The following is a 25,043-nucleotide window of genomic DNA, read 5'->3' on the forward strand; positions in this document are numbered from 1 at the left end:
TTCATGCAAAAAGTGCAGTTTTGCTGACATGTCGCTCTAATAAATATGCATGACATCCTGGTGAAACCCCCACTGAGACTGCCCTTAGCTCCACCAGATCCCAACTAGCCGACGTTGACTCTAAGGAATGTTTCACCTGTCCCGATCCGCCGTATCAGTCCATTAGTGGTTTGATGACTGTTGGCGCAGTGAGAAAGAGACTGTCGCCTGCGGCCTGCCAGAATGCCAATCTGGGCCATAAAACATTCATGTTGTCATCCTGGCTGGAGAGCCTCTGTTCTTCCGTAGGCCCATAGTACTGGCGGGTAAAGGCCTGGTTTGACGTCCGTCGTGCTGTGGCCCAATACCTTCTCAGGCCCATTCAGCACCCATCTCACTATCTCAGTCTCAATATCCTCATCGCCGCGTGTACGGAATGGAACCCACCAACCAAGACCAAGACCAAGATACTTGTCCAAAAAAAAAAAAAAAACCAAGACCAAGATTGTTGTCAAAAAAAAAAAAAAAACCAAGACCAAGATACCTTCATGTCGCCCACGACTGCGGCTGCGCGATAATTCTCGCCTCGTCGTCAAAGGCCCGCCAAACTGTTGCTTCGCTGCCCCACTCGTGTGCCTTGTGCCCCTCAGGCCTCAGCCCCTGTCTCGTCTCATTTCCGGGAGTTGTCCCCACCCATGGCCGGCCTCGCCCGGCACCCTCCCTTCCTCCGTGTGTTCTACCTCATCGGCCTGCTGGCCTCGCTCATCCCGGCCACGTCGCCGGCGCAGCCACCGGAGACGGTCGCGGTGGGGCTCATCATCGACGCCGACTCGCCCGTCGGCAGGATCGCCAGCACCACCATCCCGATGGCGCTCGACGACTTCTACGCCGCCTTCCCCAACGCCTCCGCGCGGGTCCGCCTTCTGCAGCACGACTCCGGCGGGGACGTCGTCGCCGCCGCGTCCGCCGGTATGGACACGTGTCCCCCCATCCGCCCCCAGCCACTCCGTCGCCTCCGTTGCCTGAGCCTGACGTCGTCTCGCTCGTCGCGTGCGCGTGCGTGCGTGCGTGTAGCGCTGCAGCTGATGACGACCCAGGGCGCGCGCGCCATCCTGGGCCCGCAGTCCTCCGTCGAGTCCGCCTTCGTCGCGGACCTCGCCACGCGCGCCGAGGTCCCCGTCGTGTCCTTCTCGGCGACCAGCCCGTCGGTGTCCCACTCCGAGGCGCGCTTCTTCGCGCGCGCCGCGCTCAGCGACGCCGCGCAGGCGGAGGCCATCGCCGCGCTCGCCACCTACTTCGGCTGGCGCCGCGTCGTGCCCATCTACCAGGACGACGACTACGGCGCCGCCTTCGTGCCGTTCCTCGTCGACGCGCTCACGGCGGCGCGCGCGGAGGTGCCCTACCGCTGCGCGCTGCCCGCTGGGGCGTCCAGGGACGCCGTCGCCGCCGCGATGTACCGCCTCGAGTCCGAGCAGACGCGCGCCTTCGTGGTGCACGCGCGCACGGAGCTCGCGGAGCTCGTCTTCGCCGCCGCCGTGGAGGCCGGGATGATGGCGGAGGGGTACGCGTGGGTCATCACCGACGGGCTCACGGGCCTCCTCGGCTCCTTCCACCCGCCGCAGGGCGTCATCGGGCTCGCGCCCCACGTGCCGCCCACCGCACGCCTGCGCGGCGTCCGGAAGCGGTGGGCGCACAGGTTCATGCGCCAGCACCAGGACGCCGATCCGGCTCACGCCGAGATGGGATGCTACGCGCTGTGGGCGTACGACGCCGCGTGGGCCGTCGCGTCCGCGGCCGAGCGACTTAGCACCGGCGACGACCTGTCGTCGTCGCTACCGGGGCTCGTCGGCGGCAGGAGCGGCCCCACCGACTTCTCCGGGCTCGGGAAGTCAATGTCCGGTGAGAAGTTCCTCGAGGCAATAACCAGCACTACATTCGAGGGCCTCGGCGGCAGGTTCGAGCTCCTCAACGGCGAGCTGCCAGTGCCGGCCTTCCGGATCGTCAACATCATGGACAACGCCAAGGAGCGGGGCATCGGATTCTGGACGCACAAGGCCGGACTGCATAGGCAGCTGGGGCGCGGCCGCGGCGGGATCGCGTCGAACAGCGGGCTCGCGCCGGTGATCTGGCCGGCGGACTCGACCGTCGTGCCCATTGGCTGGGTCCAGCCGACGAGCGGCCGGAAGCTGCAGGTGGCGATGCCGGCGGGGCGCGTCGACCCTGGGTACCGGTCGATCATGCACCTCGACGTCGACCCAGCAACGAACCGGACGGTAGCCGGCGGGTTCGTGATCGAGGTGTTCGAGGCGGCGGTGCGTCTGCTGCCCTACGCGCTGCCGTTCGAGTACGTGCTAGTGGGCTCCATGCGCTACGATGCTCTAATCGAGAGGGTCGGCAAAGGGGTAAGTGCAATATCAAATTTTCAAGTTGTTAATTTCTACATACTCTCATTCTGTTACTACATGTTTTACATTGCAAGATTGACATTTTATGGTCTCTATAACAATGCCAACGAAACATTCGTGTTGAAATCTACATTAAATGACATAGGAGTGCATTTCCTTCACAACAAAGGTTTTAGATTTGATTATAGATATCAGATCTAGTAGCTATTTTTTTTCTCGGATATGCAGTGATTGTATTAAGAGAGAGAGAAATGGCCTCCTACAAATCACCACCACCTCACTCCGAGCCAAGCCGTGAGGGATTGTAAACAAAACAAAGTTTTGTAGCTAAATAGGATATTCTAGCAGCTATTGATTGTCAGTTAGTATTGCACAAGCCAATTGTTGCCTAAGGCCTTGTTTAGTTCCACCTAAAATTTTTCAAGATTCTCCGTCACATCGAATCTTTAGACGCATGCATAGAGTATTAAATATAGACAAAAATAAAAACTAATTGCACAATTTGGTCGAAATTGACGAGACGAATCTTTTGAGTCTAGTTAATCCATGGTTGGACAATAATTACCACAAACAAACGAAAGTGCTTCAGTGTTGCGAAATTTTTCCCTTCGGAAACTAAACAAGGCCTAATTGCATAGGCATTAGTTTGCTTTTCTTGTCTTGTCTTTTTTTTCTTCGGTGAGGACACTATTTATTAGTTACATTCTCGAATTAATTTTTTGGGTCTTTCATAATATAGGCCTTGTTTAGTTCCGAAAAGTGAAAATTTTTCGATAATGTAGCACTTTCGTTTGTTTGTGACAAATATTATCCAATCATGGACTAAGTAGGATCAAAAGATTCGTCTCGTGATTTACAGCTAAACTGTATAACTATTTTTTATTTTCGTCTATATTTAATGTTTAATGCATGTGCCACAAAATTCGATTTGACGGAGAATCTTGAAAACTTTTTGGTTTTCAGGTGAACTAAACGAGGCCATAGTTATAATATAAAAAGAGCACGTGGGTTCGTTGACTTCAGATTATTCCTTAGCATAGACTTTGTCCAAGCACGCGTTCATGACATTTGTCTTCTAGTCAAGTCTTGTCACATAGGAGTACTCCCTCTGTCTTTTTTAATTGTCGCTGTTGGTGTGCGTACCACAAGTTTGACTCGATTTATAGAAAATACGTGCAACATTTGTATCTCCAAATAAATTTGTTAAAAAACTAGATTCAAAGATTTTTCTAATGATACTAATTATGTATTATAAATATTAATATTTTTTAATATATAATTGTCGTCAGTTGTTTTTCGGAAAGCACAAGCGATAATTAAAAAGGGACGGAATATTTCTGAACTTCTCTATCGTTGCTGACCGTATCTTTTGACTCGGAATGCATTGACCGGTTGACCGTTTCCAAGACATACTTGTCACACAAAATTGGCTCCAGGACTGATCCTTGGTCCATGCATGGACCAAACGAAGAGTTGCATATATAAGGAGTTGACCGATTCCGTTATAAGTTTGTTTAAGAAAGCATAAATTAATTAAGTCATATCGTTGTAGATACAAACACATCATCTAGCACTAAACGGATCATTAGCTTCAAATGCAAGTAGTGTCAAATGCATGAGAACTTGAAACTAATTGAGTTTTACCCGTTCCATAAGGAATCTATTCAACTGAGTCTCATTTAGGCCTTGTTTAGTTCCCAAAAATTTTACAAAATTTTTCAGATTCCCCGTCACATCGAATCTTTAGACTTATGCATTTAGTATTAAATATAGATAAAAATAAAAATTAATTGCACAGTTTGGTCGGAATAACCGAGACGAATCTTTTGAACCTAGTTAGTCCATGATTGAACAATATCTGTCAAATACAAACGAAATTGCTACAGTGCTCATTTTGCCAAAAATTTTGGAAGTAAACAAGGCTTTAGTTCACTTAGGCCCTGTTTTGTTTCCTCCGATAAATTTTAACTCATGTTGCATAGAATGTTTGGACACATGCATGAAGTATTAAATATAGAGTATTTATGAACTAAAAACATAGCTAGAGAGTAATTTACGATACGAATCTTTTAAGCCTAGTTAATCCATGATTGGACACTAATTATCAAATAAAACGAAAAATGCTACATAGTACCTACCCCAACCAAACACCCCCTTAAGCAGCATATAGGCTAGTAATAAAATATTTAGCAGCACTGGTGTAGTCATTTCTTTATTCTTTTGTGAGATCTTGAAATTGACGAAGTTATAACAAGTGCATGAATATTGACCGTCGTTTTCTTTAAAAAAATAGCACAACTAAATCTTTAAAAAAATAATAAAAAATACAAATCCAGACACTATATGACGCACCGGTGTATGTAGTTTCTGTGACGCCGGTTGCTTGAAGTGTGAACCCATGCCCAGATGGCAATTGTCTAATTTGAGGTAAAATAGACGCTGGTCGGAATCAAATCGTTATCGGTCCTGTGTGTGAGTGTGACCAAGGAGATGCAGGCACTGTACTGCTTAAGTGCTTAGTGACACCTAATAATAATTGTTCAGTTAGCAACTTCTGTCTCGAAAGTCGTAACTCTACTTGTTTCAGATTATATATGATCGAGTACTGATGTATAAGGTTAGTCTCAATACATAGTTTCATGGCACAGTTACCAAGACTCTAAACTAGGTAACCGAGCCAGATAAGTTTTATGGGGATGAAACTCCTCTCTCATCTGATGAAACTCCTTCATTTAATGACCCTGCCAAGTCAGCAATTTTGCATATGTGGCACCCTATTTAATGTGCATGACACTCTCATGAAATATGCATTGAGACTAGCCTAAGTGAGCATACTATTACCACGCAAGAGCAATTATTTTAGGATTTCCTTACAATATTTTATTAGGAGTTTAGGACTGCTTTGCTAGGTAACTGACGTATGGTTAATTTGATAATTACCCACTCGGTCTAAAAAAATCAATTATAATATCGAGTTAAACAATTTTAATTTGACTAAGTTTCTAAAAAATCTTGATATTTATGATATAAATAAGTATCACTAGATTTATTAGATTTATCATGAAATATGTTTTCGTTATATATTTATTGATGTCATAAATATTGATATTTTTATATAAGCTTGGTCAAACTTTAGGGCATGTGTTGAATGGGATACTAAATCTAGATTCTGGATAAAAATAATCTCTGATTCAGTGTCTGAGATATTGCTTGGAAGAGATCTTAGGATTATAAGATTTTTTATCCGAATTCTTAAAATACCTAGGCATCCAAATGGACCTTAGACAGTTTGATTAAGGACGGAAGTAGAGTTGCACACTTTTTCGTAGGTCTTCAGTCTCAACTTATACCCTTTGTTCCAAAATCATTTTTGTCCTATATTGAAATCATTTAACTTTAATCATGTTTATAGAAAAATAAAAATATCTATAACATTAAATTAGTTTCATGAATCCAATTAGATATTAATATAATTTACATAAATTTGATCAAAGACTCAAAGTAAGAGAAGTGAGCATCTCCAGCGGTCCCCCAATAGAACTCTCTCAATAAGGTAGTATTATGGTAGCCCAATATTACTTTCGAGATTTATGAGGGAGATGCTGCAGCAGTATTGTCAATATATCTCCCCCAATAACCATATGAAAGGTGGGAGAAAATATGACTGAAAAGTGATAGTTGGGATGGTCTCTATGATATTGGGGAGTTGTATCTCCTCTTTCTTTGAGGGGAGACGAGAGAAAATACTGGTGGCCACTAAAATATGGGAGTGGTATTGTGGGACTGTTGGAGAAGAAAAAATAGCACATCTCTCCAATATGACATCTTTATGAGGATGATGGGTGGTATTGAGAGACTGTTGGAGATTTTGTAAACCAAAACTCTAACAACCTATGCTTTGGATATCACTTGGACAACCTCGAACATGTGGTCACGCCACAAATAAATTGTGACTTACCAAAATTTTCGGAGAAAAATGCAATTGGAAAAAAAACCTTTACCTGACTCTGACTGGCATAAATTTGTGTTGTTACATACCAACAAACATTAGCAGTATTTAGATTCTTCTAATTTGAATTTGCTTATGTTTCAGAACAGACTAAATTTTCACATGGCTTACAAAATAGTACTCCCTCCATCCTAAATTGTAAGTTATTCTAAAAATCTTAGAGAGTCAAAGCATTTCAAGTTTGACCAAATTTTATGGTAGAATAATAACATTTATAATATCAATTAAGTATTACCCCCTTCATCCATGAAAGAATCAATTCCTAGAATCCGTGTCAGTCAAACTTTTTTAAGTTTGACTAACTTTATAGAAAAGATTAACAACATCTATGACATAAAATGCGCATCATATGAAAATATATTCTATGATGAATCTAATGATACCAATTTGATACTATTTTTTCTAGAAATTTAATCAAAGTTTAAAAAGTTTAACTTAGGACAGCTCTAGAAATTGATTCTTTCGTGAACGGAATGAGTATTAGGTTCTCCATTAATTATATTTTCATAATATATCTATTTGATTCACAAAATTTTGTAATTTTTTCTATAATTTTAGTCAAACTTGAAATGCTTTGATTTTTTAAGATTCTTGGAATGATTTGGGATGGAGGGAGTAGGTCCAAAGTATCCGAGCCAAGAATTTGAAACAATTTGAGCTTAAGTTAGCTGCATCGTGTACACAGGAGTTCGACACGGCGGTGGCGGACATCACCATCACGGCGGAGCGGTCGAAGCACGTGGACTTCACGCTGCCGTACATGTCGTCGGGGATCTCCATGGTGGTGCCGGTGCGCGACCAGCGCAGCAAGCGCGCCGCCTGGGTCTTCCTCAAGCCGCTCAGCTACGACCTCTGGCTCGTCAGCTTCGCCTTCTTGGTCTTCACCGGCTTCGTCGTCTGGGCCGTGGAGCACCGCAGCAACGAGGAGTTCCGTGGCCCGCCGTCCTACCAGATCGGCACCCTCCTCTACTTCGGCTTTTCAACCCTCGTCTTTGCACATAGTAATGCTCCTCCCTTCCCCTGTTGCTTGCATTGGCTGCTTGCGGTGCCGGTGATCCGCCATTGCCGCATTGGTAACGACGTGCTTGGATCGGTGGTGGATGCTGCAGGGGAGAACCTGAAGAGCAACCTGTCGCGGATCGTGGTGGTGGTGTGGGTGTTCGTGGTGCTCATCCTGCAGTCCAGCTACACGGCGAGCCTGACGTCCATGCTGACGGTGCCGCAGCTTGAGCCGGCGATCGGGGACTTCACCTCCCTGTGGCGGGGGACGGACAAGGTCGGGATCTTGAACAACTCCTTCATGCGGGCGGCCATGGACAAGTCGGGCTTCCCTCAGTCCAGGCTCGAGCCGTACCAGGCCACGCAGAGCTTCCACGAGGCGCTGCTCAACGGCACCATCGGCGCCATCGTCGACGAGACGCCCTACCTCAGGCTCTTCCTCACGTCCTACTGCGACAACTTCACCAAGATCGCCCAGAGCAACAAGACCGGCGGCTTCGGCTTCGTAAGCGCCCCCTCACCTGCCTGCAGCTGCCACTAGACATGGCATTTCGATCGGCTACTAATAAGTAACTTGTGTCGTGCTCGTGCATGGACGATCGATCGAGCGCAGGCGTTCCCCAAGGGGTCGCCGTACGTGGCGGACCTGTCGCGGGCGATCCTGAACCTCACGGAGAGCGACGAGATGAGCTTGATCGAGCGCAAGTGGTTCGGCGACGCGGACGGCTGCGCGGCGCAGGGCAGCCAGTTCACGTCGGAGAGGCTCAGCTTCGACAGCTTCTGGGGCCTGTTCCTCATCACCGGCGCCACCTCCCTCCTCTGCTGCGCGCTGCACCTGCTCATCTTCGTCGTGGCCAACCGCCGGCGGATCTGGGCGTCGCGCGTGCCATGGAGGAACAGGCTCCGGATCTTCCTCAAGCTCCTCGACGACAGGGACCTCTCGTCGCACACGTTCAGGACCAACAAGGATGGCGGCGGGTCGGTGGCTGATCGGAGCGCTAACGACGCGGGCGCCTCCCCGTCCCCGGCCGTCGTGCGCATGGAAGCCGGCAGCCCGCTCAGCGTGTCCAACCACACGTACGACATGAGCGACTGGTCGTTTGGTGCGCCGAGCCCGGCACCTGCTGCAGCTGCAGGTGAGAATGAGATCGTCGAGCTGGCTGGCGCCGGCGAGGCAGAGGAGGTGGCCGCAGCTCCCAACCCTGACGGCTCCGGTGATCAAAGTGGCACAGCCCACAACTGATCAACTGCTATTTCCCGACTTCTCTGACTTCTCTGGCAGGATGCAGGAAATGGGCAACTGCTGATCGATGATGATACGTGCAGATTAATTCATTTCATTGTAAGAGCTCAAGGATAATGGCATGGCGCTGTTTATATGCAGGTTAGCTGGAGCTCATCCTTCTTACGTGTAACGTGTTAAGATAGGGTGTTTTAAGATTAAGTAATTGTAAATAATATTGTATATAAACTTCTCGTCTAAGGTCTTGTTTAGTTCACCCAAAAATCAAAAAAAAAATTCAAGATTCTTCGTGACATCGAATTTTGTGGCACATGCATTAAGCACTAAATATAGATGAAAATAAAAACTAATGTTGCAGTTTACCTGTAAATTACGAGATGAATCTTTTAAGTTTAGTTACTCTATGATTGGACAATGTTTGTCAAATAAAAACGAAAGTGTTACAGTTCCGAAAACCAAAATATTTTCGAAACTAAACAAGGCCTAAGAAAACTAAACATTGTAAATTGCAGGAAGTCCAATAGCTAAATTCGCAAAAGGTTCAGTAGTGAAGTTAGTTTTCTTCCTTGCTCCTATGAACACCGAAAGATCTCGAGATCGATAGACATGTCACTTACCACTAAATAGAAGAACAAATTGTTAAATATTGAAATAATTTTTTAAAAAAATTACAAACACCCTCATCAAATCAAGGACTTAAATTCAGGTGGACAAGTTCTACTATAAGTAACACAACTGAGTTGGCAGCACTTGTTGTCAACTTATCAAAATATTGCTAAAATATATTGGGTATAGAGGGTGAAACTTTATTTTCTCATAATAACTCATATGCTTTAATTTGTTCCTCCACAAAGTTTTCATTGCAAAACTCAACTTAATTAAAACAAAACTAAGAAATTCTATAGTGGTTTCAATTATGTTATAAATGTAGTGAGGTATCGTAAAAATATATCGGTATACATGAAACCTTATTTTTTTGTAATACCTTGTATGTTTTAATTTGTTCCTCCACAAATTTTTATTACAAAACCAACTTAATTAAAAACAAATAAAATGAAGAAATTTTTTAGTGGTTTTCGAAGACGGTTTCCTAGCTATACGAACCACTTTTAAAAACAGCAGTATTTCTAGAGACCATTAACTTAAGAGACAACCTCTAGAAAATACCCTTTTTCTAGGGGTGGTCCATAGTCGTGGGGTCCAAGCCAACTACATACGCAGGGGCCACAATAGTTATGATCGATCTATGTAGTAAAATGAGTTGTCTTAAATATGATTTTTGTAGCAGTGCTAATTGAATTCTAGGCGCATAGGCATGACCATCGAGCATCCTCCCACCAAGCGCGCCAGTTCTCACATATGTAGCATCCCAACCTCATCGTTGCTAGAGTGTATCGAGAGGAGTCCATGTGAGCATAGGAATAATGGTAGTGCCATGTTTATTCCGGCCCGTCCAATGATTTCCTTCCATCTCTTGGTGGTTTAGGAGGCGATGGTGGCAATGTCCTTGTGCCTTCAATGAAATAGATTTGTATCCAAAGTTACTTCAAGACGATATTGATTATTTAGTAAATGTGCTTATCCTAGACAGATACTTAGGCCGTCGGTGGAACCCTACTGCTGAGATTACCCCCGTCTTTGCAGTCAACCATTGCATTGTTGTATCCTTTTCTTGCAGGCCGCTCAATTGGTATGGCTTGAGTGTTAAGGGTTGTCACTCTTCCTTTCCTTCTTCTTTAATTTTACACTAGATGTGTCATCTACCTTAAGAAACCAAGAAAGTACTCTCAACTTTAATTTTAACAGTATATATAAATGTTACACATCATACCAGCAGACTAATTTGTTCTTGGTGACTAACATTCGAAGACAATGTCAGAGGCCATAAGAGAAATCAACTCATCATTCTGAATTTTATGGATAAGATAACTATAATGAATCTCTTTGTTTTGAATGTGCCTAAGATGATGTCGCATTATCAAATCAAATTCTTCAATCATCTCAGCATAACATAAGAAAATTGTTACTAAAGGTCTTGCTCATTGTTGGATCCTCTAAAGCCAAATTGCGTTCACAACATAAGAAATTGTCATTGAGGTCTTGCTCACTGGATTCTCTAAAGCTAAATTGCGTTTACGAAGAAATTTTATAATGACCTTGACTATGAGTTCTTCCTCCTTTCAAATTTTTTGTTATACTTTTTTCTTTAGCTATAATCCTTTGTCTCAGGCCTTGTTTAGTTCCCAATTTTTTTTAAGATTTCCCGTCACATCAAATCTTACGATACATGCATAAAGTATTAAATATAGATTAAAAATAACTAATTACACAATTTGTCTATAATTCGCGAGATGAATCTTTTGAGCCAGTTAGTCTATTATTGAACAATAATTGTCAAATACAAATAAAAGTGCTACAATAGGCAAATAAAAAAAATCGCAAAAGCCTCACTTGTTCGTCTCAGCGAGTAAAATATAGAAATCACGAGCCTCACGGCGATACATCATCAACAAGGGAACCAAGGCTATGTTTAGTTCACCCAAAAACCAAAAAGTTTTCAAGATTCTCCGTCACATCAAATTTTACGGCATATGCATGAAGCACTAAATATAGACGAAAACAAAAACTAATTAAACAGTTTGCCTGTAAATCGCGAGACGAATCTTTTGATCCTAATTAGACCAGAATTGAACAATATTTGACACAAACAAATGAAAGTGCTACAATGTCAAAATCCAAAAACTATTTACAACTGAACAAGGCCCAAATAGGACGTTTTGCTTCGGTTTGTAGCTTGAGGTCAGGCGAGATTTTTTTTTTCAAAGATGGAACAAAATCCGCCCGAAAGGTCCCCACACTGAAAAGATCGTCGTCGTCCACGCCCTGCATAGCGAATACAAGTCAATGGTAAAGTCGCTGCCACCTCCGACGACTCCAATGGCGGAGGTCGTTGCCGCGTTGGGCCCTTCCACGAGAGAACTAATATCCAGCAGATAGTAGAAAAGATTCCATCCTGTTTAATCCCTGGATATATAATAAATAATCGATCGACGTCGCTATCGAGTTCTTATTACCTCCACCTATCTTTGACATTTAAAAATTCGCGCGAGATCGTTGTCAACAGCCGCCGCAGAAAATTCCAGCTTGGACCGTTTCAGTGGCCGGGACGTGAAGCAACGCCGGGCGGGCGGCGATCTCATTTCCCGGCGTTCCATACTCCTACTGGACATGGCAACAAGGACCACCGGGGTTTTCAATTCCAGCTGCCAGAACACTGCTGTCTCGAAGACTTTGACCGCACGACACCGTCTGATTCGACGCCTCCTCTCGGCGCTCGAGCTACACCACACGCGGACGCGGCTCCCACGGCACCACAGCCACGGCCGGCTTCAAGTAGTTCTCTCGCCACGGCCGCGCGCGGCGCGCCCCTCTCACGCCGTGCCGACGCCATACGAAACTACCCGGGGGGCTCGCATTGCGTCGCCGATCGAAGGACTAGTCGACATGTGCAGACGAGATCCCGTAGCTAGCCTCGGCTCCCACGGCACGGGGGCGCGCACTCATCAGCGCTGTGTATGGCTGTGTAGAGTTTCGCGGCAAATGTGCCAGGACGCCCCCGCCGCGCGGTGACCGCGACCTTTGTTGGCTGGCGCGATGCGCACCGGCGGCGGGGCGGCCGTATGTAAGCGCGTGTAGTACTTGGGAGAAACGGAAACTGATATCGGCAAAGCCGTGTGGCGTGGCGTGTTGCTGCATCGATCACTGCATGTAGAAAGGCCGTGCAACCGAGGGCAACTACTAGTCACCATTGGTGCTAGATGCAGCGACGACCGTTACCCAACCGAGCAAAAGAATCGGTTTATTCCTCCTTTAGGTGTCCCCATGAAAGCGGTTCCGTATCGGCACTCTCGTTTCGTCGTCGTCTTCTCGCCGTCCTCCTCCTCTGCCTCGTCGTCGGTGCGCAGCAAGGCGAGGGGCAGGCGGCGGGCCCAGCTGCCGGTGCCGCCGGAGCGAGGCGGCGGGTGGACGTGGGGGTGATCCTGGACCGGACGACATGGCTGGGGAACATCAGCTGGGCGTGCATGGAGCTGGCACTCGAGGACTTCTACGCCGACGCGAGCCACGCCAACTACAGCACCAGGGTCACGCTGCACCTCCGGGACACCCCGGCCGGGCCGAGCGCCGTCGACGCCGCGTCCGCAGGTACGATACGTCCCGCGCGGTCCGCCTATACTACTGCTCTTCATTTCATTCATTCGTGCGTTCGTCGAGCTCGAGCCTACCACCTGCTGTGCGCTTATGACTAATTTCAGCATCTGCAACAAGACTTGCATATGTTCGTTCGCAAAATAAATCACAATGCGAGCGAATCCCCGGATCGGAGTACTCTGCTTGCTCCTATAATAGACATTTTCTCCTTTATATATATATATATATCCCTACCTAATTGTCGAGCTGCTTGATCTTGCGCCGAAGCTTGTTGGAAAGAGCTCACATTATCAGCTAGCTGTATGGATCATGGATGTATGGTTGTTGCAAGCGTCTTTGACAGAGCTGTCGTGGGAGACCGGAGACACCACTCCCCAACCCCAAGCTTGGCAGTTTGGCACCGGCGCACCGCACCCCATTTGTGGCTGTGTACAGTGTAAATTGCCGGTTGGTGGTTAGGCTTAGGCCGCGCGCGAGGCAGGGTGCGAGGGCAGTGCGTAGAGCATCTCCAATATCCAATAGTTCAAAAAGAAAAAAAAAATGGTTGGCTATGCGCACCTAGCTATAAATATCCACAGAACACAAGTGCAGAAAAGAATGGGAGTTGAGATAGGGAATTGTTTGCTAGTAGTGTATTTTTTTAGTCTTGCTAAAATAAATCTAGATTGAGAGTGGGTTTTGGGAACTTTTGGAGATGTTATTTGGAACTCAGATAGCTAGCAAGTAGCAAGCCATCATCAGGCAAGTACGGTGTTAAGGCCTTGTTTAGTTTTCAAAGTTTTTTGGTTTTAGGTACCGTAGCAGTTTCGTTTTTATTTGATAATTATTATCAAATAATTAGGCTCAAAAGATACATCACGTGATTTACCAGCAAACTGTGTAATCAGTTTTTGTTTTCGACTATATTTAATGCTTCATGCATATGCTGTAAGATTCGATGTGACGGAGAATCTTCAAAAGTTTTTGTTTTTTTAAACAAGGCCTAAGTAGTAGTTTTTTTTTGGCAGAACCTTTTTTTTTGCGATTTTTTGAGCGGAACCTAAGGCCTTGTTTAGGCCTTGTTTAGTTCCGAAAAGTGAAAAGTTTTCGGTACTGTAGCACTTTCGTTTGTTTGTGACAAATATTATCCAATTATGGAGTAACTAGGATCAAAAGATTCGTATCGTGATTTACAGCTAAACTGTGTAATTAGTTTTTGTTTTCGTCTATATTTAAGGTTTATGCATATGGCACAAGATTCGATGTGACGGGGAATCTTGAAAACTTTTTGGTTTTCAGGGTGAACTAAACAAGGCCTCAGTTCGCAAAAGATTTCAAGATTCCCCGTCACATCGAATCTTTGGTGGCATGCATGAAGTATTAAATATAGACAAAAATAAAAACTAATTGTACAGTTTACCTGTAATTTGTGAGATAAATCTTTTGAGCCTAGTTACTCCGTGATTGGACACTGTTTGTCAAATAAAAACGAAATGCTACAAAAATTTTGCGAACTAAACAAGGCCTAAGTAGCTGGTGTAGTTATCGGTTCGACCCAAGCCAGGAAGGCCCAATGGCCTATGTGGCGTGTCAAGCGAGGACCGGGACACCAGCTCAGCCCAACGCGACTGCCCAGCCCAGGGAATTCGAGCCCATATCAACAACCTGCCAACATCCCGCTTCTCAGTTTTCACTTTTCGGCCGGCGGCCGGCGACACTTCCGGCGGCAGAGGATTCGCTGTCCCCCACGCCGCCGGTGCCCTGCCCCTACCGATCCGCTCCTGCCGCGCTCGCCGTTTCCTTTCTCCCGGCATAAGGAGGAGGTACCCCGCTACCCCACGACCGCATTTGGTGTTTGTAGTAGTATACGTATAAATTGGGGGTTTCCCATGGTTCTATGGACGCCTGAGAGTTACAATGCCCAATACATACATTCCATAACGTCGCTCATCCTTGCTTTCAGTTAGGATAAGCCCATAGATGCGTACTTTAAACCTTGTTTTTCCCCCCTGAAGTTTCCCTTTCGCATCCTAGTCTCAGAATCCCTGGATCTGCTGCAGGTTTCAAACTAATTTTGCATGTTCAGGTAGGATGAATGAATGGCACCAAACTTTTCGCTTTCAGGAATCGTTATTCGCTGACATGTGTTTGGGTCTTTGGGAAATACTGCAGGTGTTGATCTACTAAAAAATGTCCGTGTGCAAGCAATCGTCGGGCCACAGACATCTAGCCAAGCTAAATTTCTTGCAGAGCTTGGGAACAAGGCATCAGTTCCAATCATTTCCTTTTCTGCAAATAGCCCGTCCCGGTCATCCAGCCAGACCCCATACTTTATCAGGACGGCATGGAACGACTCCTGCCAAGCTGAAGCTATTGCCTCACTTGTCCATAAATACAATTGGAGGGAAGTCATCCCTATCATCGAGGACAATGATTCCAACACTAGATTCATCCCTGATCTCATTGATGCCCTGGGACATGTCGATACTCGTGTGCAGTACAGGTGCAAGATCCATCCTTCTGCTGGAGAAGCTGAGATAAAGCATGCTATATCAAGCTTAAAAGTAAATTGGACAAGCGTCTTTGTTGTGCGCATGTCATATCAGTTAGCCCTTAAGTTTTTCCAGCTTGCAAAGGATGAGGGAATGATGGGCCAGGGCTATGTCTGGATTACAGCATATGGTTTGACAGATATCTTCAATGTAGTTGGTTATCCTGCACTTGATGTGATGCAAGGTGTTGTTGGGATTGAGCCTTATGTTGAAGAAACTGTGAGACTGAACAAATTCAGACAAAGATGGCATGAGAAATATAGGTTGGAAAATCCTGGTACATCAATTAATGAGCCCATAACGTCTGGTCTATATGCATATGATACAGTATGGGCAATAGCATTAGCAGCAGAGAAGGGCGGATATGTTAATTCAGACTTTGTGCCGTCTGAAACAAACAATGGGTCCACTGATTTCGACAAAATAAGTACTTCTAGGGCTGCTGAAAAATTTCGTGATGCATTCTTGAAGGTTAATTTCACAGGCATTAGTGGGCAATTTGTCATTCAGGATATGCAGTTAGTATCAACAACTTACAAAATTATCAATATAGCTGGTCGGGAGAGGAGAGCAGTTGGTTTTTGGACTCCAGGATTGAACATATCCAGAATTTCTATCGTATGGCCAGGAGGCAGTGAGACGACACCTAGAGGATGGCTTTTGCCAGTGAATAAAAAACTCAAAATAGGAGTACCTGTGAAACCTGGGTTTAGCAGTTTTATAAGATCTGAAGATGGTACCCCCAAGGGGTTCTGCATTGATGTATTTGAGGAAGTCATTGGTAAACTTCCCTACAAAGTTCCCAAGCATTATGTGGAATTTGGAAATGGAAAAGGAGAAAGTAATGGAACTTATGATGAACTCGTCTACAAAGTTTATCTTAAGGTATGTATGGACCTATTTTCTTGCATTTTATTCCTTGTTACAGTCAAACTGGAGGTGTTGAACTTGTAGTTAAAAACTGGCCAGGTATGTGCATTTATTACATGATCAAAAGTGATCTGAACTTGGCAATTTGTTGTCCTTGTTGCTCTTCGTGAGTGCACAGAATTGGAAGCATGTGATTTGTCTACAGATTGTCCACCATGTTAATGTCTAAGGTAGCTTACGGATGGAAACCATTGCAAAGGGGTGGATCCAGCATGTAACCATTGGTGTCGAATGACATCAATGAACCGTCGCTAACACTATTAAGCTTTTAATTTAGATAGCAAGTAGCACTTGTAATATGTTGTTGGCTTTCCTGTTTAATAGAAGTGGCATCAGTAGCAACATTTTATTGTCCCCAAATGATTTGCAGTTTATTCTGTGCAAAATGGTTTATGTTTTTCCAAAGTAGATCAACCAGTTTTATGTTAATTCCTGGCAGGAATTCGATGCGGTAGTAGGTGACATAACAATTTTGGCCAACCGTTCTCTATATGTGGACTACACTCTTCCTTATACTGAGTCAGGGGTACGCATGCTGGTTCCAGTTCGGGACCAGAGACAGAAGACTGCATGGACATTCCTAGAACCATTAACAGCTGATCTATGGTTAGGAACTGGAGCCTTTATTGTCTTCACAGGTTTTATAGTTTGGTTTATCGAGCACAGAACGAATCAGGAATTCAGAGGACCGCCAGCCAGTCAGATTGGATCAGTCTTCTACTTCTCCTTCTCAACACTTGTATTTGCTCATAGGGAGAGGATTGTGAACAATTTATCAAGAATTGCAGTAGTTCTTTGGCTTTTTGTGGTGCTAATATTGCAGCAGAGTTATACTGCAAGCTTAAGCTCAATTCTCACGGTAGAACAGCTTCAACCAACAGTCACCAATATAGATGAAGTTATCAGACGAGGGGATTATGTTGGCTACCTCAATGATTCTTTCATGCCTGAGCTTTTGAAAAGGTTGAAAATTAATGAAACAAAAATGAAGGCCTTCAGCTCTCCTGAGGAGTACAATGACGCCCTATCAACTAGAAAAGTTGCCGTCATTGTTGATGAAATACCATACCTCAAAGTGTTTCTCTCAAAGTATTGCCACAAGTACACTATGGTTGGGCCAACTTACAAATTTGATGGATTTGGTTATGTAAGTGACTCTTCTTTACTTCTCTGCAGTTGTCTGTTTTCAGTAATCAGTACAGCTTAGCGATCAAATTGCATCTACTTTGTTGCAGAACTCTGCTATTGTACTAGATCATAGTTTTCTAAAAATCTGATGCCATGAGAGAAACTTTTGATATTCGAGCTGGGATTCCTAAATCTTCCAGATATAAAAATGGCAAAGGATGAGATGAATGATCAGATTTGTCTTCTTGTGGAAATGAAACTCAACAAGCATATACTTTATGGAAATGTGGTGCCATGTTATTGGCTTCCAGTTGGGGGTGGTGCTGGTGGTGGTGGTGGGGGGGGGGCATAAAAGGCTTACATTACATGTTTCTACTTTCTAGAAGTATAAATAGCACAAACAAATTTACTTTACCAGATTCTCATGCAATTTTCTCTTTATTGTGTGGTGCTAGTTCAGTATGTTTTCAACTAGGTGAAAATTATGATCAATTTAATTGTCCTCATCATTATACAGGGTTTGTGCAAGTGGTTGATATAACTGGCCCACTGTTACATGCCTTTATAAATGATTAATAACTTACATGGCATTTTAAAGCATTTATATATTAATTATTGGCATGTTTTATGACTCTCATCTCTCTATTCCTGCAGGCGTTTCCTCGAGGTTCTCCACTTACACCTGAAATTTCAAGGGGAATACTGGAACTAGCATCAAATGGCAGAATGGATGAACTGGAGAAACAGTTGTATGGTGATACGTCGTGCCCAGACAAAGATGACTCCCAAACTTCAAGCAGTCTTACGTTGCATAGCTTTCTTGGGCTGTTCATAATCACTGGGACAACTTCATTACTGGCACTGATTTTGCATGTAATTATTTCCCTTTATGATCATCGGAGTCATTGGATCAATGGCAGCGGTCAGATATCATGGCATGAATTGCTTGCTGTTCTCTTCAAGATTTTTCATGAGCGTGATAATAGCTCTAATACTCCGGATAATGAGGAGCCTGAAATGGAAGATATAGATCCTCCAACAGCTGAGAGTCCATGGAGCATGTCTAATCACATCATCGAGAATGTTGATTCAGACACTGATACAGGAAGCACACCAGATGGAGAAGGAACTCCGGGCAGGGAAGTTTCGAATCAGGATCTTGGTCCACCATCATTTGCATACATGCATTCTGAGGGGGCAATGGAGTAACTAGCATTCTTTTATCTTGCACCGCTAGCACCAAGAACTCTATGGTCATATCGCATACAGTTCCGTGAGATTGATTTAGATGTATCGCCTGCCTCTAGTTTCATCTTGAATACAAGTGTGTTAACATGTACTGCTGGTTGTTGTCATGGCTAGTTTAACTAGAAAATTTAACATAGTAAAATCTTTGTTGACAGAGGTGCCGATATATATCTCCTGATACTCACCAGCAATTGCTAAGTACCACATGTACTGTTGCGGTTTCCAAGTGAACATTATCTGAACATAAAATTCATTACCCGTAGACTGTCCAGGTTTTTAGTCACTCTTGAGCAATTGATCAAATACTGTCACTGAGTCAAAGCTTTGTTGATGGTTATTAAGAGGCATCCGATATACAAACGCCTAAGCCTAACCAAAGAAGAGATAGCATTTCATAAACAAGCAGTTTCACCAGGCTTTTACTCAGTGCAGAACTTCACAATACTAAGTTGATGTTCCAATCCTGAATTTCTGGAGGAGATTAGTGCATGTCGCTAGTCAAGCTACCGCTCCAGCATTGACAACACATATCATGATTCAAATCTTCAGAAAAGAAAACACACCTATGTTCAGAGTTGAGGCTGAAACTATCTACGACTCAGTATGATATCACACGTCCACAACTAAAACAAACTTCATCAATCTATATATATATATATATCTTACACGTGCTAGCTAGTAGTGCATGTCTGCAAAGCTTCTAGCACTGGTTGTACCCTTGCACGTAATCATCGAACACTGAATCCACTCCAGGAGTGGAGCAGCAGGAGCTCCAAGAGCCAACGCTGCCGTTGCCGTTCGCCATCTCATGATGATCCATTATTGCTCGGAAGCAGTGGTCTATGCCGTCTACCGTCACCACCTCGTCGCCGATGTGGTGGCCGTTGTTCTCCCCGAAGCACTGAATCTGCCGGAGCAACATGTCGATCTCGTCGTCCATGCTACTCCCAAACGTCGCGGAGGCAGAGCTTGCTGTCGGCGTCGAGCTGGAGCTCTCCACGCCTACTGCCGTCATGGTCTCTCCGGTGCTAGTCGAAAGCGGCGGAGTGCAGGTGCCGTCGATGTTCTCTTGCACTCCAGCGCCTGTGTAGCCGAAACTGCCTGGCATGTGAGTCCAGAGCCCGCCGGAGTAACCAGTGGAAGTAGCACCTGCACCGGGTGGCTGCCGCGGCAGCATCTCTGAGCTCTCACTCGCCGCTGGCGAAGGAGAAGACGAGGAAGACAGGCTCGGCCACAGCGGCGCACCGAGGCTGCTGCCGTAGTTGTACAAGGTGAAGGCCGCCGCCGCCGCCGCCGGGTTGTCGAGGCGAGCCTGGTCCTGGTGGCGCCTGTGCAGGCGCATGCTCACCTTCATCCTCTCGAGCGCCGACGAGGCGAAGGAGTTGTGGTGCTGCCAGGTTGTTGGGTTCGTGAGGAGCTGGAGGCGCGCCTCTGCCCTCGGCCGCCGGCCCCCACCGAGCAGGCGGCGCTTGAGCTTGGTGTTCCAGTGGTTCTTGACGTCGTTGTCCGTCCTCCCCGGCAGCTGCGCCGCGATCGTTGCCCACCTGATGCCGAGACATATCACATATGATGAATGGTCATCAGTAAAATCCCTCGGCAAGCTAGCTGGGCTGCTGATTATTGATCTACTACTAACTCTTTGAGTTGCAGTGGTTGAAAAGGTGCTTGAAATCTTGAATTGGACGCGCTGAATATTAGCTACTGATGAACTGTACGACGCGTATGCTCACCTGCTCCCGATGCTGATGTAGAGGCTGCAGATGAGCCTGTCCTCCTCCTCCGTGAAGCCGCCGTGCCTGATGTTGGGCCGGAGGTAGTTGAGCCACCGCAGCCGGCAGCTCTTGCCGCACCTGTTCAACCCTACAAATGAGCAAATCGCAGCGAACGATCCCGTTCAGCGTTCGTGCAGGAGCGAGCGATGAGCCGATGATCGAGTTCGCTGCAGGCTGCAGCTATGCTATATATATGCAGATGATACAACTAACTAGTGCTCCTACCGATCTTGTGGGGGAGCTGTATCCAGTTGCCGCCGGCGCCATGCTCGTCGATGTAGGCCTTGAGCACGGCGTCCTCCTCCGGCGCCCACGGCCCCTTCTTCACCGTCGCCTTGTTGCAGCACGGCGCCCTGCCCATCTCGAGCTGCTCGTGCCTCGCGGCGGTGAAGTCGATCCACCGATCGAGCTCCTCTCTCTCGCGCGAGAAAGAGAGAGAGTGGCTTGGAAATGGCGTTACGGCGGCGCAGCACGGTCTCTAGGAGGCGTGGCTTGGCTGACAGGCTGAGCCAGTGAGCCTTGTGGCCAGGGATGGCTCGATGTTTTATTTATATAGGAAGGGACCTTGATGTGTAACATTAATTAGTTTTATTTCCTCACAGTACGTACAAAACAGTCCATCAGTACGACATCTATATTACTTTTACTTATATTTTTTGTATCAAGTAGCGTATTAAAGGAGTCGGGTGTATATATATATAGTTGCTATAATTTTTACTGTGAAATATGATACTACTGTAAGACGTGATCAATATTTGTATAGTACTATATGGACCACATGCGCCTACATAAGATTGTATTAGTTGCATTACTATCTGACTCGGCTTACGCCCCTACTGTACTATCTTGGAGATTTTAATTTCAAATGATTGGGGCCAGTTTAATTTATAACGCAATTCCTTTGTCATGTTGTTCCATGTTTGCCTTCTAAACTTGTGACTAATTAGCAATGTTAAAACCATTATTATATCACGCCACTGGAAGTTATTGTTTGCATCAATTAGCACAAATAGTTTTTCATGCAAATATTCTCAGTATAGTTACGACATCTCCTACAGACCATAAAATTAAAGAACATTTTCCTCTTAAAGAATAACCTTTTGTACTAGCCACAAGCCACCCTATTAATTAGCCTGTGTTACTATATGACTGGTCGGCTAGTCCATGCAACTTGAACGACCCTCTGGCCTTGACACGCATTTGATAGTGCTTCTCTAAAGTATTCTCAAGTTGCACACAAATATCTCTAAGAAAAACATTTATCAAGCAGGTAAGGCTATGCGCTGTATCCTGCCAATGTGTCCAGTACTAGTCAACCGCTGCCACAGTGTGGTTCAATGCATGATTTTTGTTCAGGCAAGCAAACTGCAAATTCAAGTGTACATTTAAATTATTGGCCGAGGCCAAAGGCAATTATGGCGACGAGCAACGACTTATGGCTTATAGGACCTAGGACAGTTCCAATGATGTAATGATGATAGTTTCTATGTCTATTAATTACCATAGAGTACAAAATAAATAAACCGCTTCTTCCTCAGGGAACGACGTCGATACTAGGAACGAGGCACAAAGAAACAGCAAAAACACCATTGGGGAGAAACGACTAGTTTCTATCAGCATTCATGCGGATCGAGTGCGCCGTCGCCGCTGACTGCTTCTACGCTCTCCTCCCGTGAGTGCACGCTTGGCTGAGTGGCTCACACCGCCGCGGCCGCCCGGGCTGGCACCTCACTGGCGTGGAAACAGCTGCGACAGGCATGGAGTGCGAGCTTCTTCGATCTCCTCTGATACTCCAAACCAGCGAGAGCTCTGTAGCAGAATTGAAAGCTCTCAAGATGGAGGACGGGGTGGTGTGATATGCATTGCCTAGTTTCTGAATTTGGAGGTTGGATTCCGGAGAGGAAGAAAGATGATTTTTTGGGAAGCAACGCGAGGAGAGACCAGCAGTTCGTTCATTCTGGCAAGGAGTCGAGGACGGTGCCACACCAAGTTGTCGGTTTTTATTTGATATGTGCACATACGATCCGGAGATGAGAGAGAGATCAACATGGCAACAATTGGCCAATATTTATGTGAGCACGCTAGAAACAAATCTTGCACTGAAATAGATAGTTTCTTTGACACAAAGTCCAATACTATATAAACTACTTAGTTTCTATCACTAGAACTGCCCTAACTAACAAAGAATACATTTCTATACATTATAACCGGCCAGTAATGGGTATTTTCTCTTCTCTTCTATTCTAGGTGGTATTTTTTCTTTTTATATTTGTACAATGTTTGTATTTTAAGTTGTATCATATAACTCATTCCTTAATTAATTTCTAGAACAAAATTAAAGTTGTGAGTTACATGACAACAACTCATATAATGGTATAATAGTTGTCTCATAGTCCTAAATCTTAACATATGTGGTGGTTGTTTCGCCTATTTATCTCTCTCCTGTCTCTTTCCTCCACATGAACAAAAATTCTACGTGGCATTGCATGAGATAGAGTATGAGACTAGTAGATCATTGACATGTAGCAATGTACTTGCCCTTAAGGCTCCATGCTTATAGTGCTGAGAACAACCCTCAATGTGGTAATTACAGATGTGATTGCTTATCTAGGAAGGTGATCACAATTCTATTTACATGGAAGCAAACAATCTCAAACTAATCAGTGTGATACTTCCTATGCTAGACAAGCAATTACAGGTTTATAGTTTGTCATTAAAATACAGATGATTCTAATATCCTTCCTCTTGTGTTGAAATTCTCCCAATTGTTGCCGAACCCCGAGCGCTTTGTTGAATCCATTTGCTACTTGATCCCCTATAGCAACATATCAAACACCTAACAATTATTGTTGAGACACCCTTTTTCTGTCAAAGTGATAGTCTATTTTAATGTGTTTAGTCCTGATATGAAAATAGGGTTAGATGATAAATATTAAATAGTTAGCACCAATATTGTCACACCATGATCTACCAGTCTAAGGACTTTGAACACCAAGTTCCTCTAATAGGGATTGTATCCAAATTATCTTTATTGTTGTGTTGGCCACAGACTTGTGTTCAGCCTCAATAATAGATCTTGATACAGTGCCATATTGGGTTGCTTTTTAGTACTCTATGACACAAGGTTTGAACTATGGAAAACCACAAATCCTCCAATAGATCGCTTACCATTAGGGCATCCGCCCAATTTGCATCAAAGAAGGCTGAGACAAGTGTGGAGGCACACTTTGTATTCCTTGTACCAACAATGGTTGTGGCACTTCCACACTTACATATCTCAAAATTCTTTTTACCACTATCCAATGTTGAGTAGTAGGAGCACATAGGATTAACAATGTTGGAGTGGAAAATGTCTCTCCTAGGAAGGTCAAATACTATAAACCTCCTACTGTGCTTCTATACTGAGTAGTATCCTTAGGTCCCAATGGTTCACCAACACATGTTGTTAATTTTTCTAAAGTGGACTACACTAGCTCCTAGAGCTTCCTTAGAGAGTGATCATCTTGATCTTGAGTGATGCTTTCCCATGGTGCAAACACCACTATTTATAGTTTGTAGGAGCATGGAGGGGGTACTTGTAGGAGAAGGAGGGAGATCGGTGGAGCCTCCTGGTGGGGTCAGGCACCCCAAGGGTTGGCCGACCTATAGGATCCATCGTCTCACCATCCTATGGTGCTAGATCATCCTCCATGGCGGTTGACGCTTGCAAAATATTGATTGGTGGTTGTGGAAGTTGTCCATACACCAATGGTGGCCCAACCAATCTTTATGAAGCTCTCTACCAACCCTTGGATGCAACTGACATTAATCCAACATATAGGATTGCTCCAAATTGTGTTTTCTCAGTGTGGAGTGATGTGGTAGGGTGCAAAGGTGGTGTTAGGTGACCCCTTGGTGGGGTCCGTCGAGACCCCACCAAGTGGCCCCTAGACTCTCTATCACGTCTATTTGCTTCTCCAACTTGAGTTTGATGAATTTGACCAAATTTTGCTGCATCCCAATATTTTCCATGTACAAGTGGAACTAGGCCATTTGAAAACATTATTACTACTTATGATGTTGATTTACCCTTCACGTTGGCGAAACATTTGATGATCAACAATGATGTTGAGTGACCATCAACATTGATTTTAGTGGTTTAATGAAAGCATAACCATTTGGACTAACAACTTTTACTTGTATACAAGGTACATTAGCTCTTAGGACACAAAGCTGGACTTGAGTTTGGTTGGAGAAGATCGAGCAATCAACACATCAAAGAAACATCAAATATAAGCATTGAAGACCCTAGAAGACAAGCAAGAAGTTCAAGATGTCAAGGAAGAAAAGCCTAGAGAAAAGAACGTTAAGAAGTGGACTTAGAGGAGCATCGAATAAAGCACTAGAGTGCTCAAAGAGTAGCATTGGAGATATCCGGTGAGGCTATAGGTGCAGAGGAGAAGTAGAGAGCATCAAAGTGGTCTAGTGATGCACTAGAGAAAGCAGCGATGATTAATTGTCTAGTCTAGCAATGAAAAGAGCCTTGGACAATGCACTAGATTTGTCTAGTGGTGCACTATAGGAACCACCATAGAAAGAGGCTTCCTACTA

At 45.0% G+C, this 25,043-nt stretch overlaps 3 protein-coding genes across 4 annotated transcripts; 2 read left to right on the plus strand and 1 right to left on the minus strand.

Moving 5' to 3' along the window:
* LOC8060289 (glutamate receptor 2.8) lies at positions 566–8,894 on the plus strand. Of its 2 annotated transcripts, XM_021452433.1 has the most exons (5): positions 566–948; positions 1,054–2,381; positions 7,079–7,394; positions 7,503–7,897; positions 8,006–8,894. In XM_021452433.1, exons 1-5 carry the CDS (start codon positions 675–677, stop codon positions 8,633–8,635), a joined length of 2,943 nt encoding a protein of 980 aa, XP_021308108.1. In that variant the 5' UTR covers positions 566–674; the 3' UTR covers positions 8,636–8,894. The 2 variants fall into 2 exon arrangements, with proteins under 2 accessions (XP_021308108.1, XP_021308107.1); XM_021452432.1 differs by having other exon boundaries at positions 566–2,381.
* On the plus strand, positions 12,038–18,835 carry LOC8056006 (glutamate receptor 2.9). The gene is made up of 4 exons (XM_002460202.2): positions 12,038–12,838; positions 14,996–16,260; positions 16,745–17,452; positions 18,088–18,835. The coding sequence occupies exons 1-4, from the start codon at positions 12,454–12,456 to the stop codon at positions 18,640–18,642; spliced, it is 2,913 nt and encodes a 970-aa protein (XP_002460247.2). The 5' UTR covers positions 12,038–12,453; the 3' UTR covers positions 18,643–18,835.
* On the minus strand, positions 18,982–21,210 carry LOC8056007 (transcription factor MYB36). The gene is made up of 3 exons (XM_002462376.2): positions 20,679–21,210; positions 20,412–20,541; positions 18,982–20,225 (listed from the first exon to the last, which is right to left on the minus strand). The coding sequence occupies exons 1-3, from the start codon at positions 20,812–20,814 to the stop codon at positions 19,382–19,384; spliced, it is 1,110 nt and encodes a 369-aa protein (XP_002462421.1). The 5' UTR covers positions 20,815–21,210; the 3' UTR covers positions 18,982–19,381.

The sequence above is a fragment of the Sorghum bicolor genome, chromosome 2 (genome assembly GCF_000003195.3).
Source record: "Sorghum bicolor cultivar BTx623 chromosome 2, Sorghum_bicolor_NCBIv3, whole genome shotgun sequence".
NCBI classification, from domain to species: domain Eukaryota; kingdom Viridiplantae; phylum Streptophyta; class Magnoliopsida; order Poales; family Poaceae; genus Sorghum; species Sorghum bicolor.

Bases quoted from the DNA above. Each gene is read 5' to 3' on its own strand.
- LOC8056006 (XM_002460202.2), top strand. From the start codon at position 12,454: ATGCAGCGACGACCGTTACCCAACCGAGCAAAAGAATCGGTTTATTCC. The intron at 16,261-16,744 runs GTATGTATGGAC...AATTCCTGGCAG, and splicing joins TCTACAAAGTTTATCTTAAG to GAATTCGATGCGGTAGTAGG. The intron at 17,453-18,087 runs GTAAGTGACTCT...CTATTCCTGCAG, and splicing joins AATTTGATGGATTTGGTTAT to GCGTTTCCTCGAGGTTCTCC.
- LOC8060289 (XM_021452432.1), top strand. From the start codon at position 675: ATGGCCGGCCTCGCCCGGCACCCTCCCTTCCTCCGTGTGTTCTACCTC. The intron at 2,382-7,078 runs GTAAGTGCAATA...TCGTGTACACAG, and splicing joins TCGAGAGGGTCGGCAAAGGG to GAGTTCGACACGGCGGTGGC. The intron at 7,898-8,005 runs GTAAGCGCCCCC...GATCGAGCGCAG, and splicing joins AGACCGGCGGCTTCGGCTTC to GCGTTCCCCAAGGGGTCGCC.
- LOC8056007 (XM_002462376.2), bottom strand. From the start codon at position 20,814: ATGGGCAGGGCGCCGTGCTGCAACAAGGCGACGGTGAAGAAGGGGCCG. The intron at 20,542-20,678 runs GTAGGAGCACTA...GCTCATTTGTAG, and splicing joins ACAGCTCCCCCACAAGATCG to GGTTGAACAGGTGCGGCAAG. The intron at 20,226-20,411 runs GTGAGCATACGC...TCTCGGCATCAG, and splicing joins TACATCAGCATCGGGAGCAG to GTGGGCAACGATCGCGGCGC.